The sequence below is a fragment of the Chinchilla lanigera genome, unplaced genomic scaffold, assembly GCF_000276665.1.
Source record: "Chinchilla lanigera isolate Chin_1 unplaced genomic scaffold, ChiLan1.0 scaffold00105, whole genome shotgun sequence".
NCBI lineage: Eukaryota > Metazoa > Chordata > Mammalia > Rodentia > Chinchillidae > Chinchilla > Chinchilla lanigera.
The window spans coordinates 4,081,622-4,098,881 of record NW_004955506.1 but is presented as its reverse complement, the minus strand read 5'-3'; the positions used below and the strand labels follow the sequence as shown (position 1 = coordinate 4,098,881).

General features: G+C 48.2%; 1 protein-coding gene across 2 annotated transcripts in view; it reads right to left on the bottom strand.

Annotated features, from left to right (window-relative positions):
* Positions 1–17,260, bottom strand: part of Dnah17 (dynein, axonemal, heavy chain 17) — a 118,255-nt gene that overhangs the window by 62,141 nt on the left and 38,854 nt on the right. For both annotated transcript variants that reach the window (XM_005407377.1, XM_013506036.1), the window contains exons 26-35: positions 11,219–11,467; positions 8,934–9,056; positions 7,414–7,761; positions 7,229–7,320; positions 6,739–6,865; positions 5,955–6,107; positions 1,935–2,060; positions 1,676–1,783; positions 753–884; positions 354–514 (exon numbers count right to left, since the gene is read on the bottom strand). In XM_005407377.1, the coding sequence (XP_005407434.1) occupies positions 354–514; positions 753–884; positions 1,676–1,783; positions 1,935–2,060; positions 5,955–6,107; positions 6,739–6,865; positions 7,229–7,320; positions 7,414–7,761; positions 8,934–9,056; positions 11,219–11,467 (1,619 nt within the window). The remainder of the gene's footprint in view (positions 1–353; positions 515–752; positions 885–1,675; positions 1,784–1,934; positions 2,061–5,954; positions 6,108–6,738; positions 6,866–7,228; positions 7,321–7,413; positions 7,762–8,933; positions 9,057–11,218; positions 11,468–17,260) is intronic.

Below are 17,260 nucleotides of genomic sequence, written 5' to 3'. Positions count from 1 at the left end.
GTGTGCACCACTTTGCTTGGCTCCTCTGTGTGCTTTTCTTGTTACATAAGTTACTGATCCTCAACAAGCTCGTGAAGACTCAGGGAACAATATCCCTACTCTGAAGTTCTTCAGAGGATTGAGAAATTGCCCCAGGCCTCACAGCTGGTGTGACACCAAGGAGCAGAGACTAATCCTGGGCACCTGGCTGGTGGCAGGCTGGCGCCTGAGAGCAGGCCTGCCCAATCCAAGAGCCGGCCCTCCAGGCCTGGCCGCTGGTGCTCAGGTCCGACCGGGGGCGGGAGACAGGACAGGGGCTGCAGGAGGTGGGTGCCGCGGCCGGACAGGAGGGGCGTGCATGGGGCCTCCCGCACCTGTCTGTGAGAGGCGTGATGACCAACCGCGGCGTATTGCCCAGGTACTCGTAGGAGTACTGGATCTGGGCGTCGCAGATGTTGGCGAAGCAGTGCTTCTTCTCCTCGTCCCAGCGGTGCCGCAGCTGCGATTGCCAGGTGAAGGCCTGCGCGCTCTCCACCTGCGGGAGCCGGGAGGGGGCGGCTGTGGGCCGAGCGATTCAACAGCCAGAGCGGGGCGCCGCCCTGACCTGTTTCCCTCCTCCAGCGCCCTCGGTGGAGTCTCACTGAGGCACGGGCACTCCCGGCTGCACCCTAACCTGACAGAGCGAGGGGCCGGGAACAGCTGCTGCCCGCAGGGAGGTTCCCCCCGCCCCCCGCCCAGACACACGTCCCCCGCCCCGCCCCTCCGGACCGTGCCTTGGCGGTGATCATCTTGGCCACCACGTCCCGCGCGTGCACGTCGATGGTGCAGATGGTCATGATCTTCATCCTGTCGCCCGCGCTGAGGTTCCCAATGAGCAGTGTGATGAGCACATTGAGCTGGCTGATCTGGCGGAGAGAAGGCGGGACCTTCACTAAAATCCCGGATCGCTGGACCCAGCACCCCGGCCACCGGCTCCCTGCGGAGATCGTGGTTGTGTGGGAAGGCTGCCTTACACTTGTTGCTCAGAATGAAGAAGAGGGGAAAGTTCTCCCCATCACCCCCATTGGGGGTGGAATACTATAAAGCCATTAAAAATGACACGGAAGACAATGAAAAACTAGGGGAAGAGGGAGATATTAAAACATCTGATTTTAAAGCTGCACAAGATGCTGTGTGTATTTTTACATATAAATCATTCACATATTAGAAGGCTACATAAAAATTGTTGGTAGTGATTATATCTGGGCAGTGGGATCCCAGACAGCTTTTCCTCCTTTTATTTAAAAATTGTCATTGATGCAGGGCATGGTGATGTACACCTGTAATCCCAGCCCTCAGGAGGCTGAGACAAAAGGTTCAAGGCCAGCCTGGGCTACATAGTAAGACCCTATGTCAAAACAAAACAAAACAAAACAAAACAAAACAAAACAAAACAAAACAAAACAAAACACAAAACAACTTTAGTTTCTAAATAGCTAGCCAGTAATCTTAAAAAAAAAAAAAAAAAAGACGTGGCAGCACTTGATGATTTCCAGAGGAGAAACTGAAGTTCTGTGGGCCTGAGCACGGGCCTTTCAGGTGGAACTGACGGCTCTGGTCTATAGAAACAGCGGCTTCGCAAGTCGTTCCTGGTGAGCGGGAGGTCCCAGGCTACTGCTTGGCAGACCTCGGGTGGACGGGCAGGGCTATGCTGTACCTGCTTTTTGTTGTAGTCTTTGATGGCGTTCTCATATCCCTCCTCCAGCCTCGAGAAGGCCAGGCCCACCTCAGTGGTCCACCAGATCTGGGTGCAGGTTAGCGCAATCTGAAAACAGACGGTGCCATGGCCTGCACTGCTCATAAGAGCAGGCTTGTGCCAAGGAATTAAACTGTTTCTGAATGATTGCAGGGAACCCAGAGCGCTTCGCCCGAGGCACCCCCCCTGAGCTCCCCTCGGCCCTGCCCGCGCCTTGGACCTGGGCTGGGTAATCAAAGATCCACTGCTCCCTCGGCTTCTCCTCGTAGGTCACCACCGCCTCTGGGATTTCGTGGCGCAGTGTGGCACACATTCGGTCCAGCACTCGGTTCAGCCACACCTCCACCTGGGGATGGGAACCACGTTGGCCACACAGGGCCATAAGCACAACTAGTTCCCACGTTCCCTTTGTCATAAAGAAAAAAGAAATGCACCCTCTGTCATCGTCAACCCAGGGGAAGAAATGTCCAGGTTTTTATATAGCAGTAAAAATAAGCCGTCTAAAAAGTGCTGCTAGGCAGGCCGGATGGGCCCTGGCAAAGCCTGGTGCATCCGGCATCCAGGTGGTGCAACTGTCTCTAAGTCAGGGAGGGCACTAGGGCTTCAAAGAGAACTCTGAACAAGCGGCTGGGCACCACCTGCTGGTCAGGATGCAGCGGCACAGCCAGGCAAGTCTTGCCTGCACCTCTTATTTGTGTTTTGAAATAGAAACCTCTGGGCTGGTGTTGTGGCTCCCTGCTAGGGTACTGTGCTTTGCACGCCCGAGGCCCTGGATTCGATCCCCAGGCCCTGGATTGGATCCCCAGCGCCTCCAACAAACCAAAACCAAAAAATCCTTCCACTAGCTGCATCTGGGTGGAGATCCCTCAAAGGGATCCCTGGGGTAGTTCTTTTCCTCATCTTGTCTGTGAGGCTCAAGTGCAGGAAGCTCACCCAACAAACTCCCATCCGCAGGTCACAGCAGTGTCTGCTCAGTACATTCAGAGAGCGCATCAGTCACATGCTGCCAGTCAGACTCTTGGGAGTTTGGCTTTTCTCTTTTCTTTTGAGACAGGGTCTTACTAAATTGCTAAATTGCCCAGGCTGGGCTTGAACTCACCATCCTCCTGCCTCAGCCTCCCACAGTATAATCCCAGAGCACTGGAAATACAGGCTTGCGCCACCACACCCGGCTGAATCTTAGCTTTTCTTGCATGAGATATTCTACCCACTAGTCTGATTCGCTTCTGCATTACATTTTCCTTAAACTGATGTCAAAATCATTTCTGTTGCTTGAGCAGTAAGAGAGGGGGTTGGGGACAATTGAAGAGTTTGTAACATCAGGAGCACCCGGCCTGAGCATGGGAGACCTGTGTGCTAGAAGAGGATTCCTGAGACCACTAGGAATACATTACAGCAACACAGCCAGTGATTGTGGGTAGAGATCAGAGACTGGTGGTTCGGATGGTGTCCCTTGTGAAGCCACCAAAAAAATTCAATTAATGAGCCTCTCTTTTTTCCTCCCCTCACCCACCACAAGACCCATTTCACAGAGTGTGGGAAAGGCAGAGTTGCAAGTTCTGTTTTCCCAAGGGACATAACACTGGGTTACAACAATCCACCCTACACTTTTCTACTGTAAATTTGTACTTTTGCATAATAGTAGCCACCTGTGCGTCTCAGTAGCTGTGCCTGGGGGACATAGGAAGCAATCTTCATGTTTACCCACTTGGTATGATGAACAGCAATGTGTGTAAAAGTGTTAAACTGGGATTTTACCCACATAATACTCCACAGGTTTTGTGTATATTTATCTGAGCATCACAGGGGGTAAGATACACCCACACCACTCTTCTGTTCTGTAAACATGCTTTTTCCCACAGATGGAATATGAATGTGGGTACCTGCACCTGGGGAAGCAAAAACCCATCCATGTATTCACCCACTTGGTAGATGAATGGTAAGGTGTGTACAGGTGATCTAAAGCAACAGCAGGTGAATTTTACCAATGAAATGTTCACTGCTAAATTTCTGTGCATTTAGGATTTATTTTTTTAAAGTGTTCTTCTGATTCTTCTGGTAGAAGTAGCTTGATTCAGTACAATGGCACATGAAAACACAGATTTGCAAGAGGTCAAAAGTGAATCATTAGATCCTTCATGAACCGGATGATGATGATAATTACTTTGACGTTGGCTATGACAGCCAAAGTTCCTGTGACAGTGAAATGGAGCAAGAATCAACCAATGCAGACACCAGGAATGCAGGCAGACCTCCTTGATTCAGATGACGAAGAAAATACCAATGTGAGTACTAGTAGAAATAACTATTAGAAATGGTACAAAATGGCCATGCCATTTTAGAACAATACAATGTTAGAACTAGGTCTGAAAATATAGTGAGGATTTTGGCAGGCTTGAAACCTACTGGACAGAATGCCGGCATGACCATGCAGGGTTGGAAACTGCAACAGACAAAATACTGCAAGATGCTGTGAAATACAAAAATGAGGAAATGCAAGTAAAATGTTCTGTATACACCAATAGGCATACTCAAAAATGTATTTATTATAACACCTCGCTAGCTGAACTGAAAGCATTCATAGGTCTGCTGTACATAGCAGGGCTTTCCACTGGTAATCACAGGAATATAAAACACTCATGGAAAAGCAAGGAGTGTGGGCTTGAGGTTTGTAGAATAATGATGACACTGAGATTTGTTTTCCTTCAGAATTGCCTGAGGTTTGATCACAAAACCATCCTCCAAAAAAGAAAAAGAACTGATAATCTAATCTGGCTGCTATGTACTCATGGTTTGAGAGATTTGTGGGTAACTGCCAAACAATTTACATATCATCTAAATACATGACTATTAATGAAGATCTTGCAGCACTTATGGTTGCTGTAGATTCAGGCAGTATGTTCCCCTAAAACCTTCAAAATATGCCATAAAAATTTATGCCTTTGTAAATGCGAAGACTTATTGTGCTTTCAACTTAGACATTTATCCCGGAACTCAACCACTAGATCCTTATTTGTATAGTAATAAACCAGATTTTGTTGTGAGCAGATCTGTTGCTCCCATCTCCCAAACAAATCAGAATGTGACACTTGACAATTGCTTTACCAGTTTCCAACTGGTGTTACACTTGCTGACAGAGCACAAGTTGACCAGCACAGAGACTGTACACAGGAACAAGCAGAAATTCCAAATGCAATGTTGCAATTTCAAAACAGAGAACTGTATGGTACAATCTTTGGATTTTAGAAAGTTATAACATTGGCCTCGTATATGGTAAACAAAAGCAAACTGGTACTGCTGATGCCAGCACTGCACTGTGATGGAAATTTAATAGGGAAACCTCAACAAAACGGAAGCTGGAGATGGAAACTTTCAACAACAAAACAACCTGGAGTAGATGTTGTCGATGAGTTATGCAGCAACTATGATATCACTTGAAACACAAAGCACTGGTCAGTGGTTTTGTTTTACTCAATCCTAAACATGCGTGACACAAACAGTTTGATAGTTTACAAAGAAAGTAACAAATGCAAAATATCATGGAAAAATTTTCTTAGAAGATTGGGACTGGAACTCATAAGAGATCATTTATAGCAGAGGGAAAACAAAATGTTTCTGCCCAGGGAACTATGGAAAAAAACTGTGGAGCATACTAGGGAGCTAACAGGTCAATAGGCAGGCACAGCATCACGAAACCCTAGTATGACAGCAGCATTTGGACTTTGTATACCAAAAAACAGTTGATGTTGAAAATTTTGATGCTTTTTTATGAACACTCAATAAATATTTTTCTGTTTTTTGTTTTTGTAGTTTTTCTTCTGGTACCGGGAATTGAACTCACCACCTTTTGCTTGCCAGGCAGGCGCTTTGCCACTGAGCTAAATCCCCAGCCTCAACACTCAATAAATATTAAAAATACAATACTTTAAAAAACTTTCCCTGTTAAGTACTCCTTGTTTAATATAATAAAACTCATAAAATTAACATTAATAACTCATCAATAGAAATATTCTAAAGAATAAACATGGGTATTATACATCCACAATAATGTGCCTTTATGACAAAATTGGTGTTATGCCTTGCAGGGTTTCCTAAATAGGCAGAGGAGAGCGACAGGTTCAGGCGGGCGGCTTGTGGACACTGTCTGGTCCGAGCCTGTGCCACCATCCTGGCTCAGGACTGCAACACACACAAACACACACACGCACGCACGCACGCACGCACGCACGCACGCTCTCACCTGTCCCGAGAGGTCACATTCTTGGTCAAACTCCACATACTCGTCCTCCTTGCTGTACATCCCCAGCCCAAACTTGAGCGGCTTCTCATTGGCGTCAAGCTGGAACTTTAGCTTGCACAGGCTGTCGAAGAGCTTGGACAGGTGGCGGCTCACCTGTGGGCACAGGGGAATCGTGCGTTGAGGGATGAGAAGGACACGCCTGATCCCGGGGCGCTTCTGGTGGATTAAGCTCCTTCCCTCCCCCTACCCATCTTCCTTCCTTCCTTTGTCTTGGAGAGCGAGTGCCCCTCTCTTTGGTCAGTGTTACCCAAACATGGCTTAGCCCCACCTAAAAGAACTAGTGGGCACTGCTCTTAGGCAGGACGCAGGCACTGGATCCTTAATCCTGGGCCCACGCGTCCCTGCATCTTGTGTGTCCCATAACTCTGTGTTTGAAATAGAACATGTCATCTTCCCTTCCCCTAGTTCACCCTGCTCTCTTTCAGAAGAGCCTGGGCAGCCCCCTTCCTGGCCCTGGTGATTAAGAGGATGACATGGAGGACAGACCAGCAGGAAGGGGTGTCCTGAGACAGCCTGTCCCTAAGCCCCAGTGTCAGACTTATTTTCCAAATGAAAAAAACAAGGCACAGAGTGCAGATGGACTTGCCTAAAACACGCGTGGTGCAGGAGGAGTCAGAAACGAGTCCCACCCGGGACCCCTCTCCTTTCCAGGGCACCTGGATGCCAGGCCAGGACGGAGCATGGGGCTCGCCTCGTCCTGTGCGCTGAGCGGGGCCCTGCCTACCTCCACAGGGTCGTTTCCGTTGGAGAGGATGTCCAGCAGGTCAGCCGAGGAGACAAAATAGAACCTCGGGAAAGCCAGTCTCTTCGTCTCTAAGTATTCTGCCAAGGCCTTTTCGCACATGGCCAAGCTAGGAGGAGGGGGAGAAAGAGGTGGTCGGTGTGCCTCTGCTGGGGCTCTCGGCCAGCCTGCCCTCTTGGTGTTACATTGACTGGACTGAGCCCCAGAGACGTCTGCTCTGTTGTTCACAGGCCCAGTGAACTCAGAACTTCCAACCAGGAGCTTGCATTTTTCTGCCAGCCCTGACCAGGAGAGCGTTTGGAGGTGGGACAGTCACTTTACCTCTGCATCCTTGGGGGAGAAAGGCCTGCTTGCTAGGGAAAGGGAGGTTCACCCAGGAACTGTGGTTTTGCACCATCCTGACCAGCAGGTGGTGCGAGCCCCAGGCTCCTACAGCATCCTTCAGCATCCCCGGACATGGGTGGGGACCCACCTTTTCTTCAGCGCCTCCAGTTTATTGTAGAGACCTGGTTTGTTGGTGGCTTCCACCACGTTGGGAGTCTTCACTGCGTCTTCCATCAAGGCCTGGGAAGAGCAAGGGATCGTTGAGGGATCAGGAGCCCCCTTCTGGCTCCTGATGGCGATGGAAAGGGCCCCGAGAGCAGGGGCGGGGCTCACCTTGAATTCCTGGTCTATGGCCTCGAAACGCTTCGAGTCCTCTGGGAGCTGGGCTCGGATGTCTTCGGAGCCGATGAAGATGCTCTCCAGGTGGCTCCAGGTTCTTTGGACCTCGAACCAGATGGAGATGACCGAGTCTGCCGTGGACAGCTTCTGCTGCCAGCTCGTCACCTCCTTCAGAAAGTGGGACAGGTACTTGGACATCATCAGGTTCTGCAGCTGCACCTGGTTATCCTCCAGCGTCTCTACCAGCACCTCGTCCGCCTTCAGCATCATGGTGCCCGTGCGCGGGTGTGGCTCGTGCTCAAACTCCATGGTGGTCCAGGTACTGTCCAGGGTTTTCAGCACCTTTCCGGAGAGGGCAGACATGGGGCAGTGGGTGTCTGGTGTGTGAGCTGAGGGAGGATTCCAAGCTCATAGGACATGGGATAAGCCCACTGTCTATGCTATGCTAAGAACACTCACGGTAACCAAGAGGCAGAAGCCACTCACACGCCCACCCTGGATGGGTGGACAGACGTGATATGGTCCATCCACAGAACAGAAACTGCCTGCCCTTAGACAGGAGGGAAGGCCAGACATTGTGGCGCATGCTTGTAATCCCATCACTTGGGGGGCTGAGGCAGGAGGATTGCTGTGAGTTACTGGCCAGCTTGGGCTACAAAGTGAGTTAGAGGCCAGCCTGAACTGCATAGTGAACCCTGTCTCAAAAAGACAAAAAAAAAAAACAAAAACAAAAACGAAAGGAGATGCTGACATGTGCCGTACTGCAGGTGGCCGTGTGGATACAAGGCTGAGTGACAGAACCTGGACACAAAAGAACGCATGTCTGCGCGAAGGAGCTCAGAACAGCACAGCACAGCACTGCACCTTGCTGTGTCACACTGACTATCCTGAGTTACAAACGAGTGAACAACAGCAGGGGCAAGGTCTTACTGACTTTCATTCTGTTTCTTAAAGTGGTAGATGAATTCCCAGAGGGCAGTGCCTCCCCTTGCCAGACTGAAAGCTCCTCCTCATGCTTTGCATGCAGGGAGATAGTACTGGGGTTTGAACCTGGGGTCTGTGCACTGAGCTACATTCTTAGCCCTTTTTTTTTTTTTTTTGGTACCTGGAGTTGAACTCACGACCTTGTGCTCACCGGGCAGGCACTGTGCTGCTGAGCTACATCCTTGGCCTCTTAGCCCTTGTTAAAACTTTTATTTTGAGACAAGGTCTTACTAAGTCACTAAGTCACCTGGACTGGGCGTGAACTTGGGATCCTCCTGCCTCAGCCTCCCAGAGTGCTGGGATTACACGTGTGTGCCATCATGACTGACTAGTTGGGCTTTTTTACATATAGATTCTAGAAGTAATTTACATGATTTCTGCCCCAGGCTGGGTAAAAGAAGCTGCTAGGCTTTTCCTCCTGGACTGGAGACTGCAGGGCCTCATGGAGGTAGAAAACCTCAGGGGCGCCCCAAGCCAGAGAATCAGTCCCAGGGCCACCTGGTGGGATAGCTGTGGGGGCCAAGACCTACCTTCTCCATCCCCGACTCCTTCACCGCCTTGTCTACGATGTTTCGGACCTCATCCTCATACTTGTGGAGGTTCAGCTGCAGGAGGTCTGCCAGGGTAGTATCTTCTGACATTCTGAACTTCACCTAGGGAAGAGCAGCCAGCCCGCTGTGAGGTGACCCATACTCCCTCAGGGGCTCTGGCCATGCGTCACCTAGAGGCAGGGTGGGGAGCAGGCTCCACCCCTTAGTGGGTGCTTCCCCAGGCCTTGCTCCCCTTCCCCATAAAACCATGCAACAGCAGAACCCAGTGGGAGTGGGGTAGAGAGTATCCCCCAGAATTGGTGTCTTCCCAGGACCTCAGAGTGTGACCTTATTTGGAAACAAGGTCTTTGATCTTGAGCTGAGATCATTCAGATTTTCCTAGACCCAATGACAGGTATTCTTAGAGGCGAAAGGAGAGGAAATCCAAACACAGGAGGAAAACAAAGGTGAAGGACGCAGAGGTTGGACGGATGTGGCCATGAGCCAAGGGACATCTAGAGTCTCCAGAAGTTGGAAGAGGCAGGAGGAAGCAGCCTCTCCTCGAAGCCCCAGCGGCAGCAGGGCCTGCTCACACCACGGCTTCAGACTTTAACCTTTAAGATTCGGCTAGAATGCAGTTCTGCTGTTGTAAGCAGCACCCCGGAAACAAATGCCCCTGCCCAGGGAGCTCCTGTGTTACTCATGGGCTTGACGCCATTGCTCCACTAACAACACACTGGAGCACCCAGGGCCGCTGCCATGGTTTCCGTCTGGGTTGGCCCCGAGGACCCATGTGTCACAGGTGTGGTCTCCAGGCCATGATGCGGCTGGGGGAGTGGAACGAGTAGGACGAGGGCCCGGGTGGAGAGAAGTGAGGTCACTGGGAAGTGGCTTTGAAGGGGACACCAGGACCCGGGCCCTTCCTGTTCCTCTGTGCCAAGCAGCTAGCAGCCTCTGCTCCACGCACTCCTGCCGCAGTGCTCCGGGGCGGCCCGGGGCTTGGCAACAGGGCTGGGCTCCCCCCGACTGAAGCCTCTGAAACCGGGAGACAAAGCAGCTCTCTTCCTCTGGCGCTGAAGATCTCAGGTGTCTGCCACAGTGACCAGCAGCTCTCAGCCACCCTGGTCCTAGATCCCGACCCTGTCCCTCAGCTCACATTCTCAGTGTCACACAGATGTTTGCAAGCACCGACTCTAAGCCTGGCTCGGCCACCTGGTCTTGCCACTGATGGATTCCAGGGACAAGCTGGAGAAACGCCCGCTGGTTCTCACCCAGTCCTCTGTGAGCCCAGCCCTACCTCCTCCCTCTCAGTGGAGGTTTTGGTTGCTCAGCAATGACCATGGGGGTCTCTCCTGGGGAGCCTGGGGGTACACTTCAGTCTGGGAACCTGCTTGTCTCTCTGGTTCTCTCTGCAAGGCCCAGATCAGGCCCGTGTCTTCGCAGAGTTTTTCCATGCTTTCTTCCCCAGGGGAGCGCCTTTCTCCTCTGGGCTCATCTCCTCCCTCAGTGTCCCAGGACTTGGCATCTGGGCCGAGGGTGATGGTCAGCAGAACACGGAGGTGCCCCAGGGGCCCAAGGCCAGGTGGTGCAGGTGGTACAGCAGATGGAGAAAAGCTCTTTGCCTTCCATTGTCTGCCTAAAGCACAGCATCGGTTTATAAAGGTGGCCCCAAGCCCCACCTTACAGGAAGACAGCAATGAATCAGCAGAGATGCCCGAGAACCTCATGAGCCCGGCAAGGGCACCCGGGGGATCTGCCCCACACACCTGCCTCAGCTGGCTCTGCTTGCTTCAGGGCCCTGGACCTCGACCTCCCTATAGTGCACCATGCTGAGCTCCAAGCCCTTCCCCTGCCTCATCACTTCTCTAAACATGCAATTCTCAGAGCCCAGGGCCAGCCCTACTTCATGCTTCCCGTCCTGTGTGTGAGATGCACACTGCGCGTGCCCCTCTGTCGTTCCCTTGTCAGTCCCTCTTCCACGAGTCTAACTTACAGAGGTGCCAGGCAGAGAACCTAAGCTGGGCACAGGGGCAGATAATTTTTCTCTCCCTTACAAGAGCACACCCTGTTCTCTCTGTCTCTGTTGCCTGGAGAACAGGGGCTGAGTTCTCTCTCTCCGGGTTCCTGGCATCCATGTGGGACCTCGGGAGAGCAGCTGTGCCGTACGGATTTGCTTAGCATTTGCTGACTTGGAGAGTTCCCGTCTGCCTTCCTCAGTATCAGGTGCCGAACCCCTGGCCAGGCAGCCTGGCCCCACCCATCCTGTGGTAGGGTTGGTTCTCTACCTGGGTGGCCTGCATGAGCTGCTGCCAGTGGCGGTCCCGGATGGCAGGGTTCTGCAGCTCGCTCACGGCACGCAGGGAGGTGATCATGTTCTTCACGGTGTTGTCAAGCCCCACGAAGGCGTCCCAGGCCTTCATCTCCTTGTCCAAGGACCTCACGTCTTTGGCAAACTTCTTACAGTCTATGTCCATCTGCTCCACGTTGATGTCCTTCCACTTGGTGGTCTTCCAGTCATCAATGCTGGTGTTCACCTGCAGTGGGAATGTCCCCGTCACCTCCCACTCTTGCTGGGGGGAACATGCAGGAGGAGAGCTGTCACCTTACTGCACTTGCCCTTAGGGAGCAAATTCCAGGGAGGAATACTCAGAACTAAAACCAGAGTTCAGTAAAGTTTGAGATGAGAATAACTAAACCAACAGTTGCCTCATAAAAGCTGCAGTTTAACAAGCTAGCAGTGAAAATATATTTTGGCAATAGCCTGTGCTGGCCCCTAATCAGGACCTGAATCTCTCTTACTTCTGAGAGTGATCATGTAGCTTACCTTGGCCAGGGTCTGGGAGAAATGCTTGAATTTCTGGGCACCAGCGTTTAATTGTCAACATGTGCTGGGCATTCTCTTTGCTCATCTTGGCAATCAAAGGCCTCATTACTGATAGGCCGGCTGGAATGTGGGGCCCACTCCTGATAGACAGTTGTCCAAAGGACAGCTGCTGGGGTCTAGAGTATGGGCTTCAAATGAACAAGAAGTACACTTTTGTTGTTCCATACACAGAGAACCTCTGTGTATGTATTTGTAGGGCTGTTTGTTACTGCACAGTAACTAGTTTATACTGGCTGGTACAAATATATAGGGAACATCATTTCTGACAATATAAGACAAAACAGTAGCACCACCTGGGAACAAGCCTACCAAAAGTCAAATCTGCACTCTTAAACGTGGGGAGGGTTGGAAATGGCTACAAAGCTGGAAGCCACCAGTGGTAGATGGAACCAGGGATTATTGGTTCAGGTTCTTGAAGCAGAGAGGCCTGGGCTTATCAAGTAACTGTGTTTAATAAAGACCAAACTGGTCCATTTGAGCCAACTAATCCCCTTCTAGGTATGTTCCCCAAGGAGTTAAAGACATCATATAGTATTGCAGTAATACACGCATACCCATGTCAACAGCAACACAATTCACAACAGCTAAATCTTGGAAGCAGCATGTATGTCCATCAAGAGATGAATGGATAGAGTGTGGTATTTATACACAATGGAGTGAGTACTGCTTTGCCACAAAAGACAAACTTGAGTCATTCAAAGGAGAATGGATGCAACTTGAGACCATAATGTGAAATAAATGAGACACACAAGCTTAAATATTGCATGGTTTCTCATCTATGACAAACTCAAAGTATAAATAATTTAAAGAACAAAATAAACAATAGATAACAGGAAATAGAAATAGATCGTTTGTAAACGGGAAGGGGAACAAGAGAGGGAGGGAGGGAAGGGTAGTAAAAAGAATTGAGATGTGTTATGTACAGGTGCCAAGGGCTGGGGATGTAGCTCAGTGGCACAAGTGCCTGCCTAGCAAGTGCAAGGTCCTAAGTTTTATTCCTGGTACCAAAGAAAAAGTATTCTGTACAGGCGCCAACCCCTTATGATGAGTGTGATTGTACTGCAAACATGTGCTAATAAAAAAATTTTTAAAAATTTTTAAATAGGATGCTGGGAGGACTTTTACCTTGAAGACTCAAAGCCACAAAACCTTAATCCACACAGGAGCCTCTGGCCCTCTCTGGCAAGTTTCATCCTCTCTGTACCTTATTATTCCTAAATTGTCCTGGCCAGTTATTTTTGGAGAATTTTTCGTGAACTATCCTGACTGTCAAGCACGCTTTAAGATGATGCTATTGCCTTGGGAATGCGCCATTCATTCTTGCATCTGTGCCAGCGACTTTCTTTATGAAAATAGTGATTTTCATTATCCCCCTCTGCCTTAGTAGCAACTGTATTCCATACACCACTCAGGTGTGAGAGACTTGAACGCGGTGGGTGGGCAAACTGTATCAAGAGGCGTCAGTTTGCACCCTCTGTGGGGGCCTGGTTGAGGGATTTCCCCCACATAAGAAATGTGTAGATTCAGTATAGTCACAATAAAGATATATAGGCTACTGTGTTTTACTGTGATGCATTAAAAGAAATAAGCTAAAGGAAGAGACAGCGTGCTCCTGCGGGGAAACACCTGAGGCTGTCAAGAGCTGGATTCTCTATACAGGGATTCCCACAGGTGACTCAGTTCCATCTGAAGTCTTGACTGCATTTCAGAGGAGAGGAGGGCTTGATAAGTGGTTATGCAGGTCATTCAAAGCAAGAGAAGGAAAAAGGGCTGAGCAGAGAGGAGAGAGGATGACAGGAGCTCAAGGAGGGAAAGAGGATGCTTCCCGTGCCTCCTGCTCAGGCCCAGACTCCTTTGCATTCTCAGCCTTGGCCTCTCTGCTGCCCTCGAGCTCACAGAGCAGCACACAGGAGACTCGGGGGCCTGCTCCTTATTGCTGAGTTCCCAGGTCCCGAGTCACCTCTTCTGTACCCTGAATGTCACCCCTCCACAAGGGATCTGAATTCCCCTTCCCTCAAGCCTAGCTAAGTAGCTTACCAAACCAAAAAGGTTGTTTGTGTTTCTAAGAAGTTGCCAAATCAATATGTTAAGAAGCCACACTAATAAATCAAAATGGATCTTAAAAATAAAAAGAGAGACAGAGGAACCTTAAACAGAGGAAACAAACAGAAAACAAATAGCAAAAAGTCAGACTCAGGCCCTAACATGTCAATAATTATCTTACATGTAAATAGTCTAAATACACCAATTAAATGACAGAGATTGATAAGTGGTTGAAAAACATGATCCATTCTCTCTTCAAGACACTTCATACTCAAAGATATAATTAGGATAAAGTGAAAGAATTAAAAAAACATACTGTGGCAAACACTAGTTAAAAACAATAAAAATCTGGAAGTTAATCCATTAATTTCAGATAAAATCAACTTTGGGGCAAAGAAAATTACTAGGGACTAGAGCAACATATAACAAAGAAAAGGTCAACTCACAGGAAAGCATAACACTACCAAATGTATATGCACCAAGCCACAGGGCTTCAAAGTACCGGAGGTGAAAGGTGACAGAACTGAAAGGAGAAACAAGTCCACAGTTATAGTTGGAGACATAGACAATTCATAAACGTGCTTAATGGTTGATGGAATTGCAAGACTGAAAATTTAAATTAAATTACTAATTAAATTAGGCCACAGAAGAACTGGACAAGTGCTTGTGGAAACTTCACCAAGACAGGCCATAGCCTGACCCATAAAAAAAAAAACAAAACTACTATGAATTGAAAACAGTTGAAGTTGCCAAGCATGGTGACACATGCCTGTAATCTCAGTACTTGGGAGGCCGAGGCAGAAGGATTCCTGAGAGTTTTGAGGCATGCTTGGGCTACAAAGTGAGTTCAAGGCCAGCCTGAACTGAATGGTTAAACCCTGTCTCAAAAAAAAAAAAGAAAAGAAAAAACCCAACTCAACCCAAACCAAACAAAAAACAGTTGCAGTCATAGCACAATCTCTTCAAGAAAACAGAAGAGGAAGAAACACTTTTTATTTTGTTTTTTGAACCCAGGGCCTTCACACTGAGCTACATCCCCAGCCTTTTGTGATTTTTTGAGACAAAACCTTGCTAAATCACTAAGTTGCTCAAGCTTGGATTAGACTCCTGCCTCAGCCTCCAAGAATGCTGGGATGACAGGCATATACCATTACACTCAACAGGGAGTGAACATTTTTCAACTCATGAATATAATTGCTCTGATACCCAATTCAAAAATATCACTTGAAAATAAAATTATAGACCAATATCTCTCATGAACTTACACAAAAATTCTCAACAAAATGCTAGCAAACTGAATATATACACAGATCCCCACCTGATTAATTGAGATTTATTCCAATATTTAAGAATCAATGAAACTCACTATATTAAATGCGAATAATCATGCAGTCATCCTGACACAGAGAAGACATTTGAAAGCATCCAAGAAATGAACATTCTACAAGATAAGGAAGAGTCATCCTCTTTGACATGAAAATTCATAGTGAATATCACCTATAATAATAGTGGGCTGCTTTCCCTCTAAGATTGGAATGGTGCAAGGAGGGGTGAACCTGCCAATCTTACTCAAAATAGCCCTGGAAGTTCTAGAACCCGTAAAAGGCAAGAAACAAAAGACATAAAGATTGGAAAGCAAAATAAAACTGTCCTTATCTACAGATGATATTATTACGTAGAAAGTTCCCAAGGAATTTAGTTAAAAAATTAAAAAAGACACCAGAACTTATACATGAGTTTCAGCAAGGTCCCATAGTAAAACTAAGCACAAAAATTTATCACATTTGTTTTAGCAATGCAACACATGAAAACCAAAATTTAAAGCACACTAGTATTCACAATTACTTCAGCGAAGAAAGGAAAAACTCAGGTATAAATCGAATGAAACACGTAAAGGATCTTTATCCTACAATTATAGACTGCCAATTAAGGAAATGAAAGAAGAAACAAAGAGAGACAGTGTTCATGGACTGGAATACAGAACACAATAACGATACCAGTTCTCCCCAAATCTAACTATAGATTTAATGCAATGCCTATAAAAATCCCAGTGAGGTTTTCTTTTTGTAGGTAGACCAGGATTATTCTAAAATGCATATCAAAGTGGAAAAGTCCTAGAATATTAAACAATCTTAACAAAGAAAAGTAGGAAGAATTACTCTACTGGGTACTAAGACCTCTAGATAGCTTCGGTAATCAAACCAGAGCGATGTTACTGAGGAAGAGATGCAAAAATCCATGAAACAGAGTAGAGACCCCATAAACAGCACCACATGTATATACCTGGCTGATTTTGGACAAAGGTACAAATGGAATTCAGTGGAGGAAGCACAGCTTTTTCAACAAGTGATGCTTGAGAAAATCAGACATCCATAAGCGTAAAAATGAAACTCGACCCAAACCTCACACCTTAGATAAAATTAACCTGAAATAGATCACAGACTGAAATGTAACACATAACACTATGAAACTTATACAATAAAAACCCAGGATCAGAGCCGGGTGTGGTGGCACACACCTGTAACCCCAACTCAGGAGGCTGAGGCAAGAGGATTGCTGTGAGTTTGAGGTCAGCCTGAACTCTAGAGTGAATTCAAGGTCAGCCTGCACTACATAGCAAGACCCTCTCTCAACAAAACAAAACAAAACAAAACAAAACCCCAAAAACCACAAAACAGAACAAACCCCAAAATAAGTAAATAGAATAAAGACCCAGGAGAAAATCTTTAGCATCTAAGCAAAGAGTTCTTGGACTTCAAGCCAATGTGTGGTCCATGAGAGGAAAAGGGGATAAAATGAATTTCACCAAAATTAAAAACTTGTGCCCTGCAAAACAAATCCGGCAAGATGATGCAAAGACCAGCTGCAGACTGGGGGAGATATTCCCAAACCACGTATCTGGCAAAGGACTAGTTTCTAGAGTACATAAAGAAAATCTCAACACTAAAAAACACCAGTAAAGCTCAACAGTGAAGAACAGAAGAGTCCGATTAGACGAGGGGCAGAGGACACGACCCGACATTTAGTGGAGAGGATACAGAGCTGTCTAGGAAGCACAGGAGTGGTGCTCAGCCTCAGCAGTCAGCAGGGGATGCAGATCAAAACCACCAGCGTCCTTTTAAGCGACTGCATGTGCTCTGGTGTGAGTCCCTCCTAAGTGGCACTGGAGTCCTCACCCCAAGGGGATGGTGTGAAGGTGGGGGCTCTGCAAGGTGACCAGGTCGGAGGGTGGAGCCCCCACAGGTGGGACTGGTGTCCCTACAAAGGGGGTGAGATGTGAGAGAGAATCGGGGGAGAGGCTGCAGATGGAAGGTAAGACAGTGTCCCACATGGACAGCGAGGTCCACAGAGAGGCTGTAGGAGGCCCCCCATTTTGGGGCCCCTTGGGAGGCCCTGACAC